At 41.5% G+C, this 25166-nt stretch overlaps 1 protein-coding gene across 3 annotated transcripts; it reads left to right on the top strand.

Annotated features, from left to right (window-relative positions):
• The first annotated feature begins 212 nt into the window (after positions 1-212).
• Positions 213-23602, top strand: OSGIN1 (oxidative stress induced growth inhibitor 1). Of its 3 annotated transcripts, XM_031051990.2 has the most exons (7): positions 10548-10636; positions 12821-12884; positions 14837-14939; positions 17453-17589; positions 17854-18045; positions 18375-18466; positions 21254-23602. In XM_031051990.2, the coding sequence occupies exons 3-7, from the start codon at positions 14855-14857 to the stop codon at positions 22245-22247; spliced, it is 1500 nt and encodes a 499-aa protein (XP_030907850.1). In that variant the 5' UTR covers positions 10548-10636; positions 12821-12884; positions 14837-14854; the 3' UTR covers positions 22248-23602. The 3 variants fall into 3 exon arrangements, with proteins under 3 accessions (XP_030907851.1, XP_030907850.1, XP_005152299.1); XM_031051991.2 differs by lacking the exons at positions 10548-10636; positions 12821-12884 and adding an exon at positions 213-292; XM_005152242.4 differs by lacking the exon at positions 12821-12884.
• The last annotated feature ends 1564 nt before the right edge of the window (positions 23603-25166 follow it).

Here is a 25166-nt window from a genome sequence, read left to right as displayed (position 1 = left end):
AATATGCATATTTTCAAAAATTACTTTCCATTGTAACAGTTTGTGTTTATAACACAGGTGAAAAGCTGCATGAAAATCAAAGGGATATATTGCAAATTTGCATAATTCTATAAATACATATAACAAAAGTAGCTTTACTAAAATAATTTTAATCTCATTCTGTCTTGACATAAATGGCTGCCATAACATTTGACCTGAAGTGGAAAGGTTTGTTTCAGAACTTGAGGATACTGAGCCTTGTGACAGATCGTTTCCTCATCCAAAGTACTTGATCACACGTCTACCCTTAACTGTGAGTACAGCTGTTCTTTTGTAATCATGTGTATGCTTGAATTCAAATTAAAATAGATGAAACAGAACAAGAAGGTAATTCAAGATAATTGTTTAACAATGATAATTTTTTTTTTTATCTTGCAAAGCTTGTATGAAGTACAGTTTATTTCCCAATACAGTTGTGCTCATACTTGGCATTTTTATTCACAGGCTGAGCTGAAGAGCCAAAGTGTTGAGTGTATCCATGTGCCCTGATGGTAGTGGAATTATTAAGTGATGTGAGAAAATAAAAATTCCTTTCAGAATAGAGTGAAGCAAGTTAAGATTTTTTAGTCTTTTAATTTTTAAGATTTTTTAATAAATCATGTAAGTCAAGATGTAAGTCAAGAGATGTGTTTTCTTGGTGATAAAATTTCATTATGTTTAGGTACAACTGAAATTCAGGTCAGTGGAAAATGTATAATACAAATTCTCTCAACAGTACTTTCAGTAGAAAACATTTGTCCAGAAACTCCATTCTCAGCTCTAGAGTCTTGATCCTTTGCAGTGCATTTTCCAGTGCCAGTCAGTGTGCTAGAGTGATTCTGGGCCAGCAATTCCTAAGTGCCACAAAACATGCCCGTGGCAGGGTGTGTGACTTGATTTATTTATTTTTTTTTTAAGAGGCATTGACTTTGCAATGCACTAAATGCTGAGTACCAAAAATCCAGGAACTGATGTTTCTGTTACAGCTTAGCACAGTGGAGACAACAAACATCAGCAAATTGACGGCTGGCACATAGCTTACTCCTGCTGCTGAGACATTTATGAATTCCTGGCTTTCTCTGTGGTCACTGATAAAACAGCTTTTAATACAATTCAGTGGGCTCAGAGGTGCGAAAAGGGTAGGGAAAGACTGCAGAGAGAGAAGAACAAACATTATAAGATAGGTTACTATGGAAGCTAAAGTAAGAGACAATAGAAGGAGAATGATGTAGTAAAACAGTGACTTAGTTGTATGCTGGGTTTGTTGGCCTGAAGTAGAGAAACAAAACTCAAAGAAAGGTCAATAGAATGGGCTTTTTTTCTAGCAAGCCTGCATGCAAAAGAAGGTTTAACATTGCAATGTGGGTAGGAGACACAGATTTGGCTCTTCCACACTCAGAAGCCTCATCTGTGTTCACCAGTTGCAGTAAGGGTACGGAGTACTTTAGAAGTCTTGCATGATGCCTTGGTGCTGCTTAAACCCACTGTGTCTACTCCAGGTTAGCTAAGGATTCAGTACATTTACTTGCTGTGCATGTACTTTGTCTCCTTCAATATGCATGAGTAACACCACTTCTGAGGCAAACCTAGGAGTGACTTGCATGAGCTCTTCATGTATGCTTTTTTCCCAGGTGAGGCTAAGAGCAGATGAAGACAAGTCCAGGGAATGGAGTGCAATATAAGCTCTTCATGTTTCTCTACTGAGTTTACTTAAGGCCACCTCCCACTTGAGGTACAAGGTGAAAATATGCTTGCCCTTCAGTTATTTTGTTGAGGTTTCTTTGTAAACAAGAAGTATCCAGAAAAACTCCAAGCCTTTCCACTCTACTTTTTATCAGGCATGTGCATGACTGCATTGGTTTGAAGAACAAGCTGTGCAGTGCTTCTTTACTGTCATAACTTCACACTTTTGCACAATTCCTATGTGTTGTCTCACACTCTGGCACAGGTCCAGGCAAGGAAGCTCAGTCTCAGTAGGGAATAGCTTGAACTTGAATCTAAGTTCATGATAAATAGTTCTGTGAACTGTCAGCTCAGTGATTACTGGTAGTGAAGCAAATCAAGCAATAGCAAAGGAGGGAGGCCAAACCAGAAGACTGCTGCATAAATCTGAGGTTTATGTGCTTAGATTACTGGATGGTGTGCTGTTTTTCTCATCTCAGCATAAGAGAGATCTGAAGAAGTTCTGGAGGAGGTAAACCAGGTTCATATAGGTATGAATAGTTTCTGTATCTGGCATAAAAAGACTGAGAAGAATATAAGTATATAGAGCTGAATGGTGTGGAGAGATCAGTCTCCCTTCTATACAAGTACTAGAGACCACATGTGAAATTACTAGGAATGCAATGAAAATAAATGGAAGGCACTAGCAAGTGAATAAACCTAGTCAGATTTCAGACAGCTCCTTCAGCTGCAAAGAGCCAGAGGGAGGGGAAAACACAAGACAAGCACGCAGGCTTGTTCTGTTGTTTTCTGTGGGTGTTTGCTGATGTCCACTGCTGAGGATGGGATACCAGGCTAGATGAACTCTTTGGGTCATCCTGGCCTGTCTTACATTTGGGCCTCTACAGGCAGTGCAGGTACAAGGAACTATAGTTACCAAGTATGGCAGCTCAGGCATGTGTTCAAGCACAGCAAGCTGCAACAGCAGGGAGAAAGTCATAAACTACCCATGATGTGGCAGGATAGCTCTGACCTGCAGTTACTGCTGGTAGACATGAATGTTAACCTTCAGGGTGTCAGGAGTGCAAAAGAAGGCTCTTTGGCAGAGGCTTCGTGTGATGATTCAAACTTAGCATTTTCACAATCAAGACAAATAGTGACCAGGGAACCAGAAACACCTCCTTTTCATCCCTGCTTGGGACAATTTCTCAGGCAAACCTGAAAAACTGGGGAATGCTGCAGCTGGTCTGGCAGTTGCCAAAATTGTGAGTAAATTACAGATAAGTTATTTCTCTCCATAGAATAATTATTGTCAAGTGCATAGGACTAATCTAGAGTCTCTCATTCCTAGTCTAGAAACAGCTGCTCAACTGGAAAAAAAAAAAAAAGCACGCTTAAAAAAAAAATCAAGCCCAAGTCATTCCAGTAGAAATACACCTGAAACGGGATTAGTAATCTTTGGTAAAACAGCTGGGAAGAAGAAATAAGGAAGACACCTTTAATAAGATTTCTTCAGAAAATGCAACTTAGACAAGATTTTCCATGGGTTTTGTCTTTTTAATGTTAGATGCTGAATATGTATGTTAAAATCTAATTCTCGCTACAGCAGCATTGCACACATATACTCAGCTTTAAGCTTTGACATGTGCAAAAATGGGTGACTGTAAGCTAAATGTGGAATTAAACAAATCACTAGGTACTTCTAAAATAAATGCATTGGGGAATTAGTTACTGAATGGCTTTTATTCTTGGGCAGAAATCCTGCCTCTTTCTTTCCGGTAAATTCAGTGTGCCAAATCTTTTCAGAGTTCATAGTGAATATTTTGTATGTTCCTAAACCACAGAATCTACCCCAGAATATATGCATGTGTTTCAAAATAGCACTTTCTATTTTACAGCAAGCGCCAACATCTTTTGTATTCCAGCTTCCTTAGGCTAGTCTAGAAACAGAGCTGTCAATTACATGTGAGAAACCTTGACCTATGAAATAATTTTGTTAAACTTTAATGCATTACTGTTATATTGTGACTAAGTGATAAGGTTGTGTTTGAGAAAGATCCTAGTTTATTCAGTTTTATGCAAAACAGTTCCAAGGGACTTTAAATTTCACTTCTAGCAGTTCATGTTGCAGTGCATGGCACTACTGGAAGGGATAATTGAGGTCTAAGAAAACATTACGTTTGAACATGTTGCTTCAGCTGATCTTTTGATGTACATGAAAGCCCTCCTAAGAGAAAGGGACCAGAGACTCTTAAAGTTACAGCAGAAAGGAAATGCTGCAAATCAGACACATCAGAATGGATAACCTAGATCTAAGCAGCATCTACCTCTGATAGTATCAGCTGCTTAAGAGAAAGATGAAAATAAACCCTGAGGGTAGGAAGTTACAGGATAACTAGCACTATCCTAATCCAGATCTTCACATCTAAAAGGCTAATGTGCTCTGCTGCAGAAACTCTTGTATTTCTTTGAGAAAATTGATGATGAGGGCTGTATTAGCTCTGGATGCCCTTAGCTGTATGTGTTTCTAAGCCTTTCAGGAAAGTTACTAAATACTTTAACTTGATTAAGTGGTTTTTGATCTTGATAAAGGAAAGAACTTTAAAGTTGGGCTAAAGACCTGCTGAATGGCCTAAGATGTGGCAAGGAAATGAATCTAAAAATCTCTGACAGTTTTCTGCAACCCTCTTTATGAAATTTTGTGTTACTGAGTTAAAGAAGCTCATTGCTCCTTTTCCAGTTTTGATATACCCACTTGTATTTGAAAATTACTGTTTTGTGTTGAGGAAAAGTATGTACAGAGAATATGTTCAGTGCTCAGTTAGGCTGTCACTCCTACTTCAATGTTTCTTCTCTGTTGGTTATTCCAGTCAAGAAACCACGAGCGTTAGCTTTTGTGGGATATTTTCTGCTCTGGGGCATATGCTTGCCAAGCTGCTCAGTCTGGCACATCATAATATGATGCAGCAGCTTATTAAATTAAGCTGTCAGTTGCTAAATACCAGTATAGACTAAAAGAGTATAACTGAACACTGACAGTAAGATGGTAGACTAAAGGCTGTGTCTTCAAATGATCCTAATATCCTGATCTCATGTAAATATTTATTAATCTATTGACATTAAGATAAGAAGAGGAAAATTCTCTTCCAGCTTCATACGCAGTTTAATCTTTGACTAAGTCATAGCTGCTGTTTGTTTGAAATTAAAGTGCATGTGTTTACTTTTTCCCCAAACCACATCAATATTGAGATCATGATGGAGATCTGGGTGCAGTGCATGTGACTTGAGCTTTTCTCTGTATGTTGTGCTTGGAATACATAACCTGCCAAGGACTAGTCCTGGGAAACAAGCACGGCTGTAGTCCCTTGAGCCTAACGACTGTACCTCTTTGCATCCCATGAGTTTTTGAAAGGAAGCATATGTGCTTGGGAAGTAGAAAACACACTAGATTTGTCTCTCATCCCCATACATCCAGGGTAGAGGACAATCATCCTGGCCTGTTTTCTAAGGGGAACTAGTGGAAATGCATATGCAGGCACCCAGCACTCTGCACTGCTTCTCTACATGGACACTTCATATGTGAAGTCAAAGTGACTATATTTTGGCAAGATACCCCACAGCATGGTGGACTACTTTGTACTTGTTAGGAACATCTTTTTCAGGATATGTTTATGTAGATTGGTTTGATCCTTCCTAGTACTCTCCAATACCATTCCCTTAGCCTGTTTACGGAAGACATGGAAGATCTCCCAATAAATCATCTTTCTTATCCACTAGAGTGCCCACAAAAGTCTTTACAACAGAGTAGCCAAAGACTGTGGCTGTATGAATGCGGAGAGTATGACTGACTCTCAAGCCCCCAGGTTTATTTCTAAACAGGTGTTTTCAAGACATAGGTGGAAGTGGTTGATAAGTCTAGACAATAAAGGGTTGTGAAAATCTTTACTTTAGGCTCATAGATTTAGGAAGAAAATGCTCTTAGAACAGAGAATGATATCAAAATAGTGAGTTGAGAGCAGGGAAAAGTAAGATTCACTGTTTAAAAATAGTTACAGCAAAATGTAGGGGTTTGCTTTTTACTTTCCTCAAACAATTTTCCAGGTTACCCAGACAGAACCATTTCAATCATTTATCTGACTGGGAGGTCAATGTTCCTTCGAATAACAAATGGGTGCGGTGAACCTTTATTTCTGTCCCCTTGGACCCAGCTGCCTAAACACTGCAAGAAGTATGCACACAGAACAAATAACAGCCTTGGCCAGGGCACGGGAAAGTAGGATATACACTCCAGACCAAATCTTTCTTTAGAGAAAGCCATGTGAAAGCACAAACACATGTAGACAGTCACAAGTTCTGGGAGCAGAACTGGGTGTCACACTTGCAAGATTGCCTAAGCTGCTCTTTTTGTCAAGCCTAGCAGTTATCTGGGCTTCCCATGGCTTTTTTACCTTTGCCATTTAGCAGAGCAAGTAACATACTGTCATAGGAGATATCCAGCTTCTGTTGAGGTGGCATGTCCATAGCTTGCTGCTTCTGATTTGGGGCTACCAGGGCATCTACAAGGAACATCTTGCTGATGTGGGTCCAGGTTGTGGTGTTGGTGAAAAATGTGGTGTTTTTAGTTGAAGCAAAAAGAAACCAGGTAAAATGTTCCAGTATTGATGTCAAAATCTTTATTATCGTCAAATATGGGGGTTCTAGTTTTGGTGAATAAGCTAACATGTAGTTTTGCCAGTGGAAGTTTTCCTGTGAAAAAAAAAAAAGGTAGAGATGCTTTAGGTAGCAACAGAGCAAAGCTGAATTTTAGGTACAGCACAGAGATCATAAGGACCCAAAACACTTAGTCAGGTTTTTTAACACTTGAATTTGAGATTTGCCCTAGATTAAATAATCTGCATGTGGGAGTGGGTGAAGCACTTAATGTTCTCTTAGACAGAAAATATGCAGAATTTATGTATGTGTTTTACCATAATTGAAAGAAACGCTGAAGCATCAAAGCATTACTGTGGCCCATGGAGTATCACACTTGGGAGTGTTGTTCTAATTATGAAAGAACAGCAGAACATGAAGTTCTAACATGTGAAGCATTGTAGCATGTCATGATAGTTTGCACGAAGTGATGGTACACCTTAAGGCTGGCTAGAGGGAAGGATGGATGCTAGAAAGGTACTGTAAGAAGTGTTCTGCTGTGAGTTGTCAGCAGCGGAGCTAACAACAATGAATTCTGATACCAGAAGTGTGTTACTCCTTAAACTCCCCTAAATTGAAGCTATCTGAGAGGTTTCATGCGTAGGACATGGATGGGTAGAACTTAATGATCTGAAGTGAAAAGTCAATTGATAACAGGGAAATTTCTTGGCTATAGGGTATGGTTCAGGTGCAAAATGTTCCTTCAGAACAGTGCTATGGCTCTGTCCATGCTTCTGGCATGCTCTTCAAATTTTCCCTTGGTAAAAATCAGCATCAGCTTGTTGGAGTTCTGAGAACTATATTCTAACTAACTTAAAAGTGAAACAGATTGAACTTGGCAACAAAAGAACTCAGGATTGCTGACACTGTGAACTGGAGAGTATGACTTGAAGGTGGAATGAATGACTACCAGTGAAGTCTGCCCCTCTTTCCTGTGGGATGAAACCTTATAAGGTGGGGTTTGAGTGGTGCAGTATTTTGAATTCTTCATCTGATAGGGGATTATTAGCCTAGCTACTGTTATATTATGTGCAATGCATGCTGATATAAAAGCAAATGTAATGCTCTACCTCCATGCTCTGTGTTTTTGCAAGTAGAGACAAAAATACAATTAATCCTTTACATTGTCAGTCTTTAATGTCATAGGCCCCATTTAAAAAAACAAACAAAACAAAAACAAAAAACCAACTTTATAATGAAAGAAGCTTTTCACAAGCTGTTGTATTAGTATTATTTTGCTTTTCACAGACTCTCAGAATAGTTGGGGTTGAAAGGGACCTCTGAAGATCATCTAGTCCAACGCCCTGGTAAAGCAGGTTCACCTAGAGCAGGTTGAACAGAATTGTGTCCACGTGGGTTTTGAATACCTCCAGAGAAGGAGACTCCACAACCTCTCTGGACAGCCTGTTCCAGTTCTCTGTCACTCTCAAAGTAAAGATGTTATTCCTCATATTCAGATGAAATTCCCTGTGTTTCAGTCTATACCCATTGCCCCTTATGCTGTTGCTGGGCATCACTGAAAAAGAGTCTGGTCCCATCCTCTTGACACTTGCCCTTAAGATATTTGTATGCATTGATAAAATCCCCTATCAGTTTTCTCTTCTTCAGGCTAAACAGGCCTAGCTCTCCCAGCCTTTCCTCGTAAGAGGGATGCTCCAGTCCCCTAATCATCCTCAGAGCTCTCTGCTGGATCCTCTCCAGTAGCTCCTTGTCTTTCTAGAACTAGGGAGTCCAGAGCCAGACACAGGACTTCAGATGTGGCCTCACCAGTCTAAAGCAGAGGACAAAGATCACCTCTCTCTATCTGGTGGCCTAAGGCTTCCTGATGCACTCGAGGATACTGTTTGCCTACTTAGTTACAAGGGCACATAGCTGGCTCATTTGATGCTGTCTTGCTCATCTAGCTTAGTATCTGGTTTGCGGATAATGTTCCTTAGAGTGTAACCTTTACTATTTTATTTTCAAAAGGAAAAAGTTTAAAGAACAAGGGAGAAACCCTTGCAAATAGTTAATTTTCCTGGCAGTTTCCACTTAAACCTGACAAATCTATTTGTACCCTGTGTGATAGAGGTGTGGATTCCTTGGATCTCAGCTGGAATATAGTGCAATATACATCAATGAATGAGCCTATAGATCAGTAGTTTAGGAGTCTTTTTCCTGTACAAATCTAAAGCCCTCTGAAGCCCTTTAAATTTGGGTACTAAGAAAAAGTTTTCATCAGTTTGTGTACAGAAAGAAGCTAGAAACAGCCAACTGCATACTCTGACAGCTATGAATACAGATAGTGCAAAGTCATGCTGGAAATCTCTATATAAGCTTTTTACATGGGCACTTAACTAATCTGAATAATACTGTTTGCAATAAATCAGGAAGAAAATGTAAGTGAATCACAAACATTTGTAGGTCAAGGGCCAACTGCCAGATCAAGAGAAGATTGCACAATTATTTCCTCTTCTGGAAAGTTTGCTCAGGCAAGAGTGTTCGGCTGAATTATTTGTTGCTAGATAAGGTACACAAGAAGAAATAGTAACACTGGTATATATTCCATGGGGTGTGTTTGTTGAGAGATCTATAAAAAAAAAGCCCCAAATTGATGAATTTGATTGTCGTATTGTACAAACAAGGGACAGTGGATTGTTGTTGTACATGCACATTTTCCTCCAAAGAATTGTACTGTGTACAAAATAGATGCTAGAGTTTATGGTTTTTGGAAAGACATCTTGGCTTTATTTGCAGAGGTAATAGAGATATTAGTTTTCCAAATTCTAGTGGTAAATGGAGAGGATCTTCTCCTTGTACATAGAGGACAACTTTATTTCTGCAGATTTGCACGCACAGATAGTATTCCTGATTTTACTGCTTATAAAGCTGGCCAAACCATTGTATGGTTTCCTCTTGTATCAATGGTATGAGCAAGTATGGACTTTAACATCTGTGTTCTTTAAAAAACTGTTTACAGGTCAGTCTTAAATCACCTAACCAAATAAATGTTGTAGTTTCTCTGAAAGCTTAAGTTTTGTGCTTCTCCAACGTGAATACATTTGTTACCTGCCCATGAATATCTGAATAATGCATATAAAAGCCTTCTGTCAAAAAAATGAGTATGAGTTCTTTAAAAGCTCTGTGTAAACAAAGGCCCAGACCTAAAAAAACTCATTCCTCAGCCTGATAAGTATTTACCAAGTCAGATTTTCAGAGGGATCAGTGTTAAATTCAAAATGAAACAATGGCTTCATATTTATTAAAACAACTTACTTACATAATATATTATGAAGTATCCTGCTTTGATGTGGGTCAGAAGAGGATAGAATTCCTTTTCATGAACTGTTTTTATCTTTTATGTCACATGATCGAAAGTATGCATCTTAAGTGGGTATCAGCAGTCCTGATTACCTGGAACTAGTAGCCTCAGAGATGAGAATATGCTTCACTTAAGACTTGAACTCAACACTTTGGCACAACTTTATTTCATTTGTTAAGAGCACTTTAAATTTAGCAACCTTAATAGATTATTCCACTGCATTGAGTAAGATATCGATATTCTCATCCAACATGTTTTTTAAGTTTTACAGGAAGTCGTCTGACTCCTTTTACTTCTACTGTGCAATAGGTTTGTAAGACTTCTCACTGAAGAAAAAATTAGAATTTTGACACCCACTGTATCTATTATATAATAATAAAATAAAACCATAAACTGTCTAAGTAGGAAGAAAGTAATCACATTTTCTTGCCCTTTTGTGGTCAAAAAGATCACTGTCTTCATAGAAAGCATGCAGTGCCATCCTATCACTTTTATTCCCACCTGCAATTATAATTAGCTGTTTTTCTTTTAAATACAGAGGAAAACCCTAGTTCTGCAACAGGGAGCATTGGATTTTTTAAAGTCTCAGGTTTTAATTTACCCTTAAATCTGAAAAGGAAGACATTTATTCAAGGCAGGACTTCTGCCATGCATGGCTCCTATAAGCCTGCCTTTGCTGTAGCTATGTAGTCAACTGAACATTCTTAAGAGGAAGATCACTACCTAATTCATTCACAAGCTGGGAAGGGAAATTTTCTGCTGATTCATGCTTATAACTATTTTCTTTGCTCCACCTCCATTCGTTTCAGCCCCTCCTCTCCTCTCTTACTGCTGGTAACCTACTATATTTAAACAGCTGCCTTAGAGCAGAGACAGGATTTGAGGCTTGTAGTTTGGTTGGCTTTCCTTACTGTACAGATATTTTCCAAAAGATCTCACTTCTTCTCATCAGACCTACTGCTAAAGGTAAGAAGGCTGTAAGTAAATGTAGAGAGCTCTGTCTGGCATACTGTAACATTGCTTTTCTAAATATCACAGGGGTGTTTTTAGGAAGGTATTATTGTACAGTTGAATTTCTTTACACATGCTTTAATTGTGTTTGTGGGGTAACTGGCCTGGCATACAAGATGCAAGGGGTGGGGAGCAGGGAAATTTCTGAAACTTGGAGGAAGGTATAAAATGTAAAATCTATTGAGATTTCTGCACTTTTTTGAAAAAATAATGAAATTTTAGAAACTACTAGTGAAATGAATGGGTTGATGAAGAAATGAAGCTGGAGAAAACTGTTCTCTTTTTCTTACAATTGTTCCTGTTAAAACCTAACTGTCACAGTAACTCTTTCAGTCTCTTCCATTATTTATATGCTGAATGCCCTGCTCTCTTGAATTCTCCCCATATACAGGTGGTCCTTACTTGAGCAAAAGTTTCATTGATGTCCTAGGGAGAACTGCTTGCATATGACTGTTGTAACTTGGCTTTTTATTGGCTATTATATTAAGAAGATCACTTAATGTCGTGGTCCTGCTAAATGCATCTTTGCCTTTTCTTTTACTTAAAATCTGTTTCAATTGTGCAGCCTGGAACTACTAGGAGCCACACTGACTGACTTTGTGAGTTATAGCCCCTCTGGGCTTAGGGCTGTGTTAAGAAGGTATGGAGAATTTGGCCCAGAATGAGCTGGGTACTGTACCAAGCCAGAGCTACAAGCCAGTATCCCATAGACACTGAACTGCTTTGTAATCGGCAAGGAGATAACTGTTAAGTTTCCAGCATGCTCCCAAATGAAGAGGAGGAAAAATACACCCATTTAAACTAGAAAGCCCAAAGCAGGAGTCCAGCCTAAGATGAATGTCACTAAATTGACTAAGTGTGAATGCCCAGCAACCTACTCTATGTAAAAGCAGGGTGAAAAGAGCAGGCTTGGGTTTCTTGTTAGCTCAGGTTTTCTCTTGCTGGTAATTAATTCTGTATAGATTTGAATCTATGCTTTCCAGTACCCTCTGCAAGAACAGGCTTTCATCTGCTGCACTGTATTAGTTGTACAGGTTATCGAGGTACATGTGGTCCCTTGATTCTAAGAGTAAAAGAAGAAAATAATAAAAAATCCACCTTTACTTCAATGGCAGTAAAAGTGAACATTTGGTCTGAAACTGAAATGCTCTGAGCTCAGTTTTACCCCCAGGCATCAAACATTTAGCCTAGAAGGTGGGAATAGCTACAAACAGGTTCAGCATCTGGTTTATTTTCTACTTAAAAAAGAAGCATTATCCACCATCGCTATGAATTTGAGAGATGGTAGCTATAGGCTGTTGAAGGGACTTTTCCTGTGTGTAGGAGCATGCCAGAATAGACAGAAGCATCTCTGATGGTTGATCTTGTGTAGATAGAATTGTCCAGTGTCAAAACTTGAGGAAACAAAGCATGTAGCACTGATATAGTCATTTTGGGACCCAAATCCTGACTAAAACAGTGGCTAAAAATGGTCATCTATGTGTATGGATCAAGTAAGTTCACAGACTAACAATTGTGCTTCTTTAGCCATTAAGGTTCAGTTTAATTACAGCAAATGCTCCTTCATGTGTCAGAAGGTACAGAATGGAGGAGGAGAAGGAGGAGTGTGAAATGATGAAGTTATTGTTGAGCTAGTGGCTGCTGGCTTTGCTGTCTATCAGGGTGGGATAGGGTGGCATAGTGCAATGGCAAGGAGCCAAAGCAACCTTTTCTCTAATGCAAACAGGACTGCCAGGCTGACTTCGACTGTCTTGTGCCTTCTTGTCCCCTTCAGGCTCACACAGAAAAAGGCTGGCACACAGCAACATGACTTGCACCCAAGTGTTACAAAGTGGTCTGCAGACTTGTTATTTATATGCTGCCTTGCTGCTCTCCTGGAATACATGCTGTATTGGGTTGGTTCAGCAATCCTTGTTGCTTCCAGCGAAAATCTCATGGATGTTGCTGGGTTACCACTGTCTAATGAGTGCATACAGTTTTTCCATGCATGCACGTTGCTGAAGAGTGTTATGGAGCAGAAACCTGGAAGATTGCTTCCAGAGATTTTGCTTTCCTCTTCCGGACTCTCTATAGTTTCACAGAAATAAGATGTGCACTCTCTGTTAGGAAATATTAATAAGAACTTGTCTTCTTGTGTAGTACAGCCATGGAGAGGGATTTATTTGTTACCATGGAGAAGAAATCTCTGCTGCCCTTCAGACAGGTACTCTGGTTTAGCTGGTTTGAGGGGAATACCTTACTGGTCACCCTGGTGTCTTGTTCCTTTGGTGTCTGGCCATCCCAAGTGCTAGGGCTGAACTCTATCAATTTTAACTCTAGAGCTTTGTGACAGAGAATTATCTGGGGGTAAATTTACACATCACTCTGCTGAAGGTTGTGCAGGTTTTGGTTCATGTGGCAGAACCTATCCAAAAGGCTGGGGAAATACTCGGGCGGTTAAGCTGTGCTCCTGCAGCTACCAGGGTTGGATTAAACATGCCATAAAGGGATGATGCATGCCTAAGTATGGACACAAAACACAGAAGTGTTCATCTTCTGTAGTGCATGCATCTACTTATGAGTCTAAGGTAATTTAGGTTACCTTGGGAACTTAAGTTTTCTTGAAATCCAACTCTCTTCAAAGCCAGATGCTTGAAATAACTTGAATTTGAAAGCACTATTATGTTTTTAAGTAGTTCTTGCCCTGTCAGGCAAAGTGTATGAGTCTTAGACTAATGTTTAGTTAAGTGGCAATAGGCGACCAGTAAATATTACTAAACTGTGATCCAAAATTTGGACAAAGCTACTAGTTTTGAATTCAGCTTTTAAGCCTTATTTTGTGCCTCTTTACCTGGATGAAGCCGGTCTTCATGGGGCCTAGCTCAGCAGTGGCTGTATATTCATGTATATTAGAATTGTCACATCCTTGCAGGCAAATCCACTTACAAGACTCCTCCTGAAGCCTGGGATTCTGCAAGTCCTGAACTGACCTGTGGATTTCTTTGTGCTCATTCAGTCACCACGGTCTTACCACATTACTGTAGTTGCTGGTCATGTAAATGTCAGGCTTAAAGTGAAACATTACACTTATGACATTTGCTGCAATACCTGTGTCAAAGGCAGTGATGTGCCAGACCTTATGGAAGTGTGAAGTGTGCTTGCCAAAGATCTTTCTGCACTGAAAAGGGTGTGGAGAGCATGCTGTACTGAACAAAGTCAAGCCATTCAGTCACTTTATTTCTTTTTACTTAACTTTCCAAAATGAGAATGTCTTTATAAAAGGATCTATTCCCTGTAGAATAAATTAAAGCTTATGCTGGATTTCAAAAGTCTCATGTTTATTCTGGTAAAAATACCTTTTAACTTCTCTTGATTAGTGATGGCATAGTTGAATTCCCTGGAAAACTCAAGTCATTATTTGACACAGTGGGATTCCTGCAGGAATGACAAAAAAAAAAATGGGTTGCTTTTTTTTTTTAGTAAATTAATTAAATATCTAAATTATTATGTTAATTTTGTAGATTACACCCAAATGACACCTTAGTCTCCAAGGTAATTATGATGTATAATTTGTCTCAAGACTTATTATTATTTACTTATTCAAACCAAGAGCTCTATTTTCTGGAAAACCAGCAAAGAATGTTCAGGAATTAAACTAGCACTTCTCAAAAAACTCTGTAGCGATGGAATGATACATATTTGAAAATGCAGGGGGATTTCCAGCCTTTGGGCAGCAGTCTTGAGTAAATACACAAATTGTTTTAAAAAGTACAAACTGCTCATGATAATTATGACCATTTTCTACACAGTATGGGCAAAAATGAAGTTTTCATTAACAAGCTGCAAAGTTCAGTTACTGTAGTCAGCAGGTTTCCAAAGTTGCCAGCTCTTCTCAAGGGACTAGAATTCATGTGTGGAAGTGAAAGATAAGGGTTCTGTCCTTTTTTTTTTTTTTTTTCTTTTGGTGATATATAATCAGGGAATCATCCTTCGGTTTTGGGGGCAGGAGGAGAAAAAGATAAGGAGGCCTGTCTTGAGTGTGGAAGTGTAATGTCACTGTCTGTAATGCAAGGATAATACTCTAGATTCACCTGGGTTTGTGGGCTGTAGAAAGTTATAGGGTTTTTTAGTAAAAAAAAAAAAAGCAAATAATTCAAAGCTTATTTGTTTTAACAGGTAGGCTCCAGGACCTAAATGCTTCCAGACGGAAAGATGTATGCATTATACTCCAGACCCCAAAATAAGAGTGGGTTCAAGCCACTGCCTGTTGTGATCATAGGTAAGCTTTCTCTTGCCAGCATTACTGTGTTCTCCCATACTGCTGTTGCTTAGGACTTGATGTCTACAGCTTTTGTTCCAAGTGTACTTATTCAAACCAGAAATGCCTGACCACTCTTTCTGCATCCTTTCCATAACAGCCAAACTCCCTCTAGTACTAAAAGAAAGATCACTAAGAGCTGTGGGAAGTAGGGGACCAGGTAGTTGACACACTAAAACACACACCTTTCTTTAAACAGTAAAATTGACAACCTTCTGGGCATCAGTTCAGCTGGGCCTGTTTTTTCTGATAGATATTTAGAAAGTTTTGAAACCTTTTACTACAGATAGTTGATCAACTTACTATGAAGTAATGACCCGTAGTGCTTGGACTGGAGGTGGGTTTGTTTGATTATTTTTTTCCCCATTGTGTGTGTAGGAAATGTTCCAGATGCTGTTAAAGTTTCTTGAAAATTTTCAGAGTTCTTTTAAAATGCAAGTCAGCTACACTGATTTTGTACAGATTTAATAGAATGGTAAAAATCTCTGGGTTTTCTACCAGTTTAGAAAGTGGGTTATGTAGTAACTGTCTTGTTTCCTTTGCAAGAGGGGAGCTTCGTGATGTGAGGTGATTGAGCAAAGCAGAAGTAGTGATGTCAGTGCCTTCCCCTCTGTGACTGATTGTAATCTGTGCTCCAGTGCAGGTGTTGGACCCTGTTTATCTAAGCATGTGTTTAAATGCCTTGTAGGGTTGGGTTCCTTCCTTATCTGTCCCCTAATATATAGTACCCAAGAGGTGTAGTCCAAAGTTAGAGCACCATATTAATCATGCTTAATTATCACTGACAGCAAGTTTGACAAGGTTACTACTACCAGCAGGTTCTAGTCTGACAGCGACTTCTTACTGCCCAGTTGTACAAGCCTTTAGGTGGGAGAGAGGTTATTTTGGTACATCACTAGTGCTATTCAGTGATCTGGTGTGGAAATCTCACTAAAGCCACAGAAGCACTGGTGTGCAGTTGTGCCCTCTGAGGAGGCTGTTTGACTGAAGCAGCTCAGCTCTTTCACTGCAGCTGGACACTGCACCCAGCTTCAGGCCCTGCTTCCCCAGGCCCTGCTCCAGGAAGCCTGTGGTGTCCCTCTGCTGTGCTGGCAACCTCATGAAAGCAGCTGCTTTCTAGAATAGTTTGAGCCCTAGAGGGAGCTGTACATGTGATAGTCCATATCAAACAGATGTGGTTCACAGTAAATCCTCCCATGTGTTGCTGAGTGTTGTGCACTCTGGTGATTCAGTTTAGCTTTGGTACCTTCTTGTACTTCCTAACACAAAGTAGTAGCCTGGAAAATGTTATATTTTACTACACCTGTAGTTTAGTTTGTTTTTGATTTCTGTTGGTTTTGGATAACTTTCCTACAAGTGGAATATTCCAAACACTGACCTGCAGCTTCTGGTTCTTGCTCAGACTTTGATCCCAGCTATGACACATACTGCCCTGCACATAACTCAGCTCACTGTTAAGCTTTACAGCCTGAGCCTCCCTCTATCTCAAATCCACAAGCAGCAGCCTTTGCCCCAGTTGCTCACACATGCAGCATGGGCAATGTGCCAATACAGGCTGCTGTGTCACTTCGGCTCTCCTCCCCTACAGCATCACTGCATTATGTAATGGTGGTTAGTCACATATTGGTGAGTAGCAAAGCCTGAGCAGCCACAGAGGCTGACACCTAGTTATGCAGACACTGTAAAATATTAAACATGCTGGAGAACTGCCATGGGAAAACTTTCCATGCACTGCTCTCACTAGGCTTTGGAGTCACATAGATCAAGTTTTTTCCACTGGCTGTTGGGTGGTCAGCAGGAGGAGTTCAGCTGTCTAGAAATCTGTTCAAAGTGCTGTATCCTGGGGAGTTGTCTTGGCACGGCAGAGTGACTTTTTTCCTTAACACACTGCCTGCAGTACCATGGTGGGGCTGATTCCCATTTGAAAGTGTCCCCAAGACCTGTTAGTCAAAACTGTTACTGCCAGAAACTCCTTAATCAATGTGATTTGTCACTGAGCAGAGCTGTTTCCCCTTCTCTTCAATAGTAACTCTCTTTTCTGGATTTATTCTATCCTGTGCACCATGAACTGCTTTGCATGGGTGTGAAATGTGTATCCAGGAGAGCTGAGGTTCCTAGTCCATATGGGACCAGTTCCTAAACCTTTAAAGTAATGAGCAATAACTCAATTCATCAGCATCCTAGAGATGTCAAGCTCCAGATGAGGTTAATCTCTGGCTTGTTTAACCCAATGTCTTTTCAGCAAATTCTGAAGATCTTGCAATGAAAATAGATGCAACTGAGGACAAGAAGGGGACATAAGGGTAAAATGACTTCCCCAACTCCACCCAGTAGGTCAGTGGTTAACCTGGAATAGGAAGTCCCCTGTATCCACAGCAATGTTGTGTCCTTTGAATTGGTCAGGATATTAGAGCAGCCCATTGAGAAGCATTTCTGTCTGCAGGAGTATAAATTTTTCTCCATTGTCTTTTTAGGGAATGGTCCTTCAGGAATCTGTCTCTCATACTTGCTGTCAGGCTACATCCCATATTTCAAAAGAGACTCTATTCATCCTCATCCCATTCTTCAGAAGAAACTGAAAGAGGCACAAGATATCTCCATTTTGGACCAGGTTTGTGTAAAGATGATCTGTATAACAACACAGTAAAGTACACAGACAGAACGAGCCTTAAGCAATACACTTTTAGTTATCCAGACTTCCCTTGTATGAAATGCCAGCATTGCTGCAAAGTTCCTTGTGGTGGTCCTCGGGATCTGTGTGCCAGTAAATAAGCTTCACAGAAGACCAAGAACACTGATTGAAAGCCCTGGAGTAACAAGCAGTCTGCTGCCTGGCAGAACATGCATCTTGAGCATCTCTTCTGCCTCTCTTTAGGATTTGGAGTATCTGTCTGAAGGCTTGGAGGGACGATCCCACAGCCCTGTGGCTCTTCTGTTTGATACTCTTCAGCGTCCAGACACAGACTTTGGTGGAACAGCAGAATCTGTCCTCACTTGGTGGCATGAGACTGGCAGAGCCATCCCCCATGTGGTCCTTGGCAGAAATGCTCCTGGAGGTGCCTGGCATGTATGTGAATTGAAGCCTTAGGTCTACATGTTGGAAGATAGACAAATGTGTTGACTGGGAGGCAAAAGCTCCTTTAATATGCCAGTCAGCCACATCTGATTTTATGTATATAGACAAACAAAAGTTGAAAAGGAAAAAAGCTTGAAATGCATTTATATGTCCAGTCTTGTGTTCTTTTTGGAGAACTTAGATGGCTTCGTGCACGAGAGCAGATCAGGGGAAATCGCTGATTTCATTGTCTGTGTCATATTGAAACATGGCAAAATTGCATTTCACTTCTTAGTAACTTAGTAACTTAGCAAGTCATTTTACTCTGTTTTTTGTTCCAGTCTATCGAGGGCTCTATGGTTACCCTGAGCAGAGGGGAATGGATGGGGCTCCCAGATCTCCCATTTAAAGACTGGCTAAAGCAAAAGAAAAGGTAAGATACCTATGGTGTGATTATTTGCAAACATCCAGAGGTTTGGTTATGTGGAGTGGACTTCTTGAATGTAGCTACTTATCAGTTATGGATCATTCTATTGAGAGAAAGGATACCTTTCCACCCCCAAGTAAAAGTCCATTCTGCATTCAGGGATTCAGGTAAAGTTGCAGTGCTGCTTGGAATGTGTCCTCTTAACAGCCAGTAGGGAGATGGATCACAGTGACCATGGGTTCTTGTCGTAGTTTAAACCAAGTCCCCCTACTCCCGGAGAGTTAGGAAGGAGAATCCAAAGAATGTAGCCCCCACGGATTGAGATAAGAACGGTTTAATTGCTAAGGCATAACACAAAACCCCTACTGCCATTTACTACTACAAATAATAATGATACAGCAAACAGCAAGTGAAGAGAATACAACACCCCACCAGCCACCGACCCATAACACTCCACCCTGCCTGGCCGAGCACCATGTGCTCCCTCCTCCATTTTTCTCCAGAGCTCCCCCCTCCAGCCTTCTCTTTCCCAGTATGCATCCTGGGTATCACGTGCTATGGTATGGAATACCTCATTGACTAGCCTGGGTCAGGTGCCCTGTCTCTCCTTCCTCCCGGACTCCCCTCCTCCACCTGGCTGGAAAAAAACCTTGAACAAAAACACCCTCAAAACATGCTCAAACCATGACATTATCCACCCCTTATTCCATACCATTCACGTCATGCCCAGATCCCACATTTTCAATACACCATCACTCTTAAGTCCACCCCTTGATCATGAGACATCTCTATGTTGCATCTCTGGAATGATGGCCTGAAGTATCTGGGCCCACCAGGCTCAAAATCATTCAGCGTCCCCTTCAGCAGTTCTACAGCTTGCTGCTGGGGACTCCATACAACTGCCTTCCACCTCCAATGCTTCCAAAGCACTGGAGGGGCCCAGTGGATCAGATACCTGGCCATACTGTCCCACATGCCCTGCCACTCATGACTGTCCAGCCTTGGGGACAGTCTTCTGGTGCTCCTATATCCTTGTCTAACCCTAGACAAGACCCAAACCTGACTCTGCTTAACTTTTGGGATCAGACAAAATGGTTGTGGGTAGAACACACTCTGTGTCTGTGCCACTATGCTGACCCCTATAACAATCAGCAGGCAGGTCCCAAGGGCACCCAAAAGCCATTCATAACCGTCAGAACTCTCAGGTGCTGCTGCTGCACTTGTCACTGGGGCTGATGTAGCTGCCGTGCTTGCCAGCTCTCCCACTATCAGCTTCTCTTCTCCCTAGTCCGCATCCTCCTCCTCTGCCTTGCTGGGAAGTGCTGCGTAGTCTCCTGCATCCTGCTGGGGCTCGGCGGGCGACTTCCAGGGGACACTCTCGGCTGTCGGAGGGTCGGGAACGGCCGCGGGACTCACCCCCCCTGCTGCCTGGTCCTGCCGCTCAGCTACCGCCCTGCTCCGCTCCTCCCCCGCCTGCTCCCGCTGCTCTGCCACAGCTGTTTGGCTCCCCGTGCCGCTCTCCCTGGCAGCCTCAGCTGCCGGCAGCTCCCGGGGCCGCTCCTTCCTGGCTTCACGCAGCCTCACGCAGACGACGACGAGGATAAGGACAAGGACAGCGAAGAGCAGCGGGACGGCCTGGTACAAGTCCAAGTCCACGGCCACGTCCATCCCCCCCTGCTGCCGGAGCCTCACCATATTACAAGCCTCCGACACAAAGTACAGTGAAACAAAAGCTTTAGCCCAAGCCTCAAACACGTCCAATCCATACACAGAGTACCCGGCAAAATCCCGAAACAGCGAGATCCAGAGAAAAACCTCTAAGAGCCAATAAATCAGCATTGTGACAAGAGACCATAAATCCGCTCAGATCTGTTCTTATCTCAAACCCTCGGGCCCCATGTTGGGCGCCAAAAATGTCGTAGTTTAAACCAAGTCCCCCTACTCCTGAAGAGTTAGGAAGGAGAATCCAAAGAATGTAGCCCCCACGGATTGAGATAAGAACGGTTTAATTGCTAAGGCATAACACAAAACCCCTACTGCCATTTACTACTACAAATAATAATGATACAGCAAACAGCAAGTGAAGAGAATACAACACCCCACCAGCCACCGACCCGTAACTCACTCCACCCTGCCTGGCCGAGCACCATGTGCTCCCTCCTCCATTTTTCTCCAGAGCTCCCCCCTCCAGCCTTCTCTTTCCCAGTATGCATCCTGGGCATCACGTGCTATGGTATGGAATACCTCATTGACTAGCCTGGGTCAGGTGTCCTGTCTCTCCTTCCTCCCGGACTCCCCTCCTCCACCTGGCTGGAAAAAAACCTTGAACAAAAACACCCTCAAAACATGCTCAAACCATGACAGTTCTGAATAAAGCTTGGAAAAGCCATGGTCATCCAACTTCTGTGTCTACTGCTGCTATCCCATATGACAAGTATAATCAGCTCAGCTACTGTGCAGTCTGAGATGCTTGTGCTCTTGATGTGTAACAGTCTTCAAGAGTCCAGGAGTTAAAAATGGAATCAAAGCAAGATGTGAGAGTCAGACACAAATGAGCAACCATGTGTCTAGGGATGAGATTCATGCTAGAGGAAGCTGCCTCTGTTTAGCACCTTGTTAACCTCCGTGCTAGCTCTATATACCAGTGATAACTTTGCTGAAGTTAAGGAAACTAGGTAAGTGTTCTCTGGTAGTACAATTATAGATAGCTTTAGGATACATGCAGTGGAAGAGGGAAGAAATTCCAGTCTCGTACCTGACTGCTGCTTGACCTTCATTTGTGTTATATTACAGAGGCCTCAGAAATAATAGAGCCACAGCAGAAGACATTGCTCAGTATTACCAACACTATGTGGTGAAGAAAGGACTGCAGAAGAATTTCAGATGCAATACTGTTGTGACCTCTGTGCGGAAAGTGAGTGCAGATAGCATCTCCAGCTACACACAAGACTGGCAAGAGAATAGTGATGACTTGGTCTGGAACTTCAATGAGAAAAGCACAGAAGTCTTTCAGGTGGATGGCTTTTTCAAAACTATGAAAGGTGATAAAGAACCCTTCTCCATCTATGCAGAGAACGTGGTCTTAGCTACAGGAACATATGATAGTCCTACTTGGCTTGGGGTCAAGGGGGAGAACCTTTCCTATGTCCATCACCAGCTGTCTGCCCTAGAGGAAGCAGTGAAAAATAACAGCATTGGCATCATGTCAGATCCAGTCTTGATTGTAGGTGCTGGTCTGACAGCTGCTGATGCAATTCTCTTTGCTCACCATTCCAATATTCCAATAATCCATGTTTTCCGGAGAAAAGTCAGTGATCCAGGTCTTATTTTTAACCAGCTCCCCAAAATGATGTACCCTGAATACCACAAAGTCCATCAGATGATGAAAGAACAGTCAGCTGCTTGTGTAGGGCCCTATGAATGTTACGTTAGCCTTCCTGAACATCATGTGCTATCCTTTGGCAAGGACAAGAAATGTATTTTTCAAGATAAGAATGGCCACCAGAAAGTTTATAAAATTTCCATGGCTCTTGTTTTGACTGGCTCAAACCCCAACCTCTCCTTTCTGCCAAATAATGGCGTTGACTTGGCAATGAACAGCAGCCAATCAGTCAATCCAAAGAGGAATCCCATAAATGTTGATCCTTTCACCTATGAGTCCACGCAGGAGAAAGGACTTTATGCTCTAGGACCTTTAGCTGGAGACAACTTTGTACGTTTTGTACAAGGAGGGGCTCTGGCTGTTGCCAGCTCTCTGCTAAAGAAAGCAAACGAAAATCCTCCCTAACAAACAACATCCCTATGCTAATCGTGTCTGAATGGGTTACTGCTGTTTTCTTGAAGAAGTAACTAATCTGATTTGTATGTTCTCAAATGTAAAGCCCACTCCTGGTATTCTTCAGGGTTCTGCAGAAGGTTACTAAGTTCTTGCTGAGTTATTTGAGAAAATTAGGTTGCCAGACAGTGGGTTTCATGCATGGTAGTGCCTTCAACCCCTGGGGATTCAGCTCCTTGCATGCATAGCTGTGCATAAAGGCTGCAGGGGCTTTGGATCTTGTGCCTGGAAAAGTAGAGGGCAAGACCGTGATTGCTTTTCTTTGTAACACCTTCCAGATTACTGACAATTGAATTGGGGAACAATCAATGTTTATTATTTCCAGACAACAAGCTGACAACCCTGTGTGTGTCTGTGTCATACAGTGTTTTTTCAATAAATGAACCAAGCTGTTGTGGTTTTATTTGCTCCTGTGCCTTGGCTGTATGGTCTTATTAGACCAGAAATGACTGACAGATTCTTCAGGTACCTCTCTGGCATATGGAGTGGTACTCTGCAAATCAAAACTGACATCAAATAGTCAAAGTGTATCGTCTCACTGACAGCAGCAGCAAGCAATATATAGTATCTTTTTAATCAAGAGATTCTTGTGATGATGTTTTCTCCTTCTTGAGAAGAAATGGTACTGATTTATAAATGCTTTGTTTACCATCTTGCAGCTTCTACTTTCCAAATCCTAAAACTGCAATAGGCAAATTCTTGGCAGCTGTTGTTGAAGACAGCAGAACTAAAGGGTGCTACTAGTCTGTCTTGTAACCACCCAGGTACTGTATGGGGCTTCTGCTGCACAGTGTTTCAGAAAGATGCAATATGTTGTATACTGTGTGAAATTCTAACATGATTTTTTTTAAATAATGTTATTTGTGTAAAGGGGAAATTGGCACAGTCACTTTTTGATAGTTTCATGCTGTATGTAGCAAACTAGTTTTTAAAAGATTTTTATTGGCAAAATATTTTGTTACAGGCTTTCAGTTAGCATTTTGAATGAGCTTGGGGAGGAGGGAATGAAGCCTTATGTTGCAAACAGGATTTTCAACAGACCAACAGGACCTTCATACCTCTCACAGGAAAAAAAAATCTGTCTCAGCTAATTTTTTTTTTTTACATAAAGACAGACTTTTCTCCCTGTGCTTCACTGAAACTCACATGACAGGATACTTCTGAGCCTCTGGAAAGCTCAGTATGTGGAGACAGTGGCTGTTTGTAAATGAATGGAGCTTCTCTGGGGTGTTGCTGTATCATACTTGAGTATTTTTGCTACTGACTATTCTTGTATGAATTTTTTCAATAAAGGGATTCCAGACTTAGTCTCTGCGTGTTTTTCGGTTCTGACTTTGAATCTCTGACCCAGAGAAGATCTGATGAACTTTTCATCAGCCTCCTGGCAAGCACCAGGGTGTGCCTTGTGCTTGCCAAATCCTATGTCTTTCAGCTCCCTAGGAGAGATGAACTGATACTCTTTTCACCCTGCCTTATGCTCCTCTTAGGAGATTAGGTCTCTAGTTTTGCAAGATTGCGTTGTTCCTCTCCTGCACTTGGCCTTGCTAGAAATAAAAAATCAGTGATCAATGTTGACCTTTCTAAAAACACCTAGGTCTCAAAATTCTGCGTCAAAAACAGAGGGAAGAACAAAAACTAACGGTCATCTTAAAAAAACAAAGGGGCATCAGAGTGTTTTGGGAATAAGGGCATAAGACTGGTGTCAAGTGAAATGCTGCCTTTACCATCTCTGAGGTCAAAGTCACAGTGTCTGTGCTGATCACTCCTGTATTCCACATTGTGTTATGCTGATCTAATTTGGCCTGTACTGGGGAGCTCCTAACCTGTGCAGCAGCCTGTGTCAGTGAAGCTTGGATGACTGTTTTAAATGTCAAGCTTTCTTGCGCAAGAGGGATGAGCTGATTATGGGACTGGAAAGGGAAGTGTTTTTTCAAAACCAGTGTTTAGGAAATATCCTACATTCTGCCCTGGAGGAATGTCAAAGCAGAGGATCTCCAGAGCAGAGGTGGGGGCTTACTCAGCAAGTCCTCAGGGCAAGGCTGTGCAGTGCTATTCCAAGTTGCCATTCTGTATCCAGGGAGGCAAATATGAATTATTGTTCCAAAACAATCAACTGTGAGAGTCAACAGATATCAGCTTTGTTACTTGTGGAATTCAACCCTGCATTACAACCTTGACCTACAGCATGTGATAGGACCAGGAAAAAAGTCTCCTTATGGAGTTTTGGATGTGTGCATCATGTTCTGTTTGTGGAGATGCTAAATACTTTCCCCACTGTTTGCATTATTGCATGAGAGGGTCAGTTGGGAGGTTACCTTGGTGAGTTACTAGCTATTTAAAACTGAAGACCACTCTACTTCATTTCTTTGTCCCCTGCAAGTCCTTTAGTGTCTTCTCCATGCTGCTCAATGGGAACCTTCTGCAGCCATGGTGACCAGAGTAGGTCAGTCTAGTAAGCCTCAAGCAACTTCCCTGCTCTGCTAAATTCACATGGACCAGTTTGGGATTTTCAGTCAGACCTCTGGCTGCTGCTAAGAGATGATGTTCATCACTCCACAACAAGGGCTCCACATCAGGCACCTATTTTCTCTCCTCAGCCTCCTTTGGTTTCCTCCCTGGACTGATGAGTCCCTAGTTTGTGTTTTTGCAGAACAAGTTCCTGAGACCTGCTGGTGCTTGCCAGAAGCAGTGGGAAAATTATGAACCCATAACAAAAACAACAATTTGAAGTTTACAAACAAGACAAAAAAAAAGGAAAGAAAGACTTATGGGTTTTTGCTTTTATTGTGCTGGTGAGTCCTTGTAGTCAGGGCTGATGTATTTTAAATAAACACACTTGTGGGTGCGGCAGAACTGTCTGTGCAAGCCTAA

The sequence above is a fragment of the Melopsittacus undulatus genome, chromosome Z (assembly GCF_012275295.1).
Source record: "Melopsittacus undulatus isolate bMelUnd1 chromosome Z, bMelUnd1.mat.Z, whole genome shotgun sequence".
NCBI classification, from domain to species: domain Eukaryota; kingdom Metazoa; phylum Chordata; class Aves; order Psittaciformes; family Psittaculidae; genus Melopsittacus; species Melopsittacus undulatus.
The sequence above is the reverse complement of the archived record's forward strand: the minus strand, read 5'-3'. Positions and strand labels throughout refer to the sequence as shown.

Bases quoted from the DNA above. Each gene is read 5' to 3' on its own strand.
- OSGIN1 (XM_031051991.2), top strand. From the start codon at position 14,855: ATGCTTCCAGACGGAAAGATGTATGCATTATACTCCAGACCCCAAAAT. The intron at 14,940-17,452 runs GTAAGCTTTCTC...TTGTCTTTTTAG, and splicing joins ACTGCCTGTTGTGATCATAG to GGAATGGTCCTTCAGGAATC. The intron at 18,046-18,374 runs GTATGTGAATTG...TTTTTGTTCCAG, and splicing joins CTCCTGGAGGTGCCTGGCAT to TCTATCGAGGGCTCTATGGT.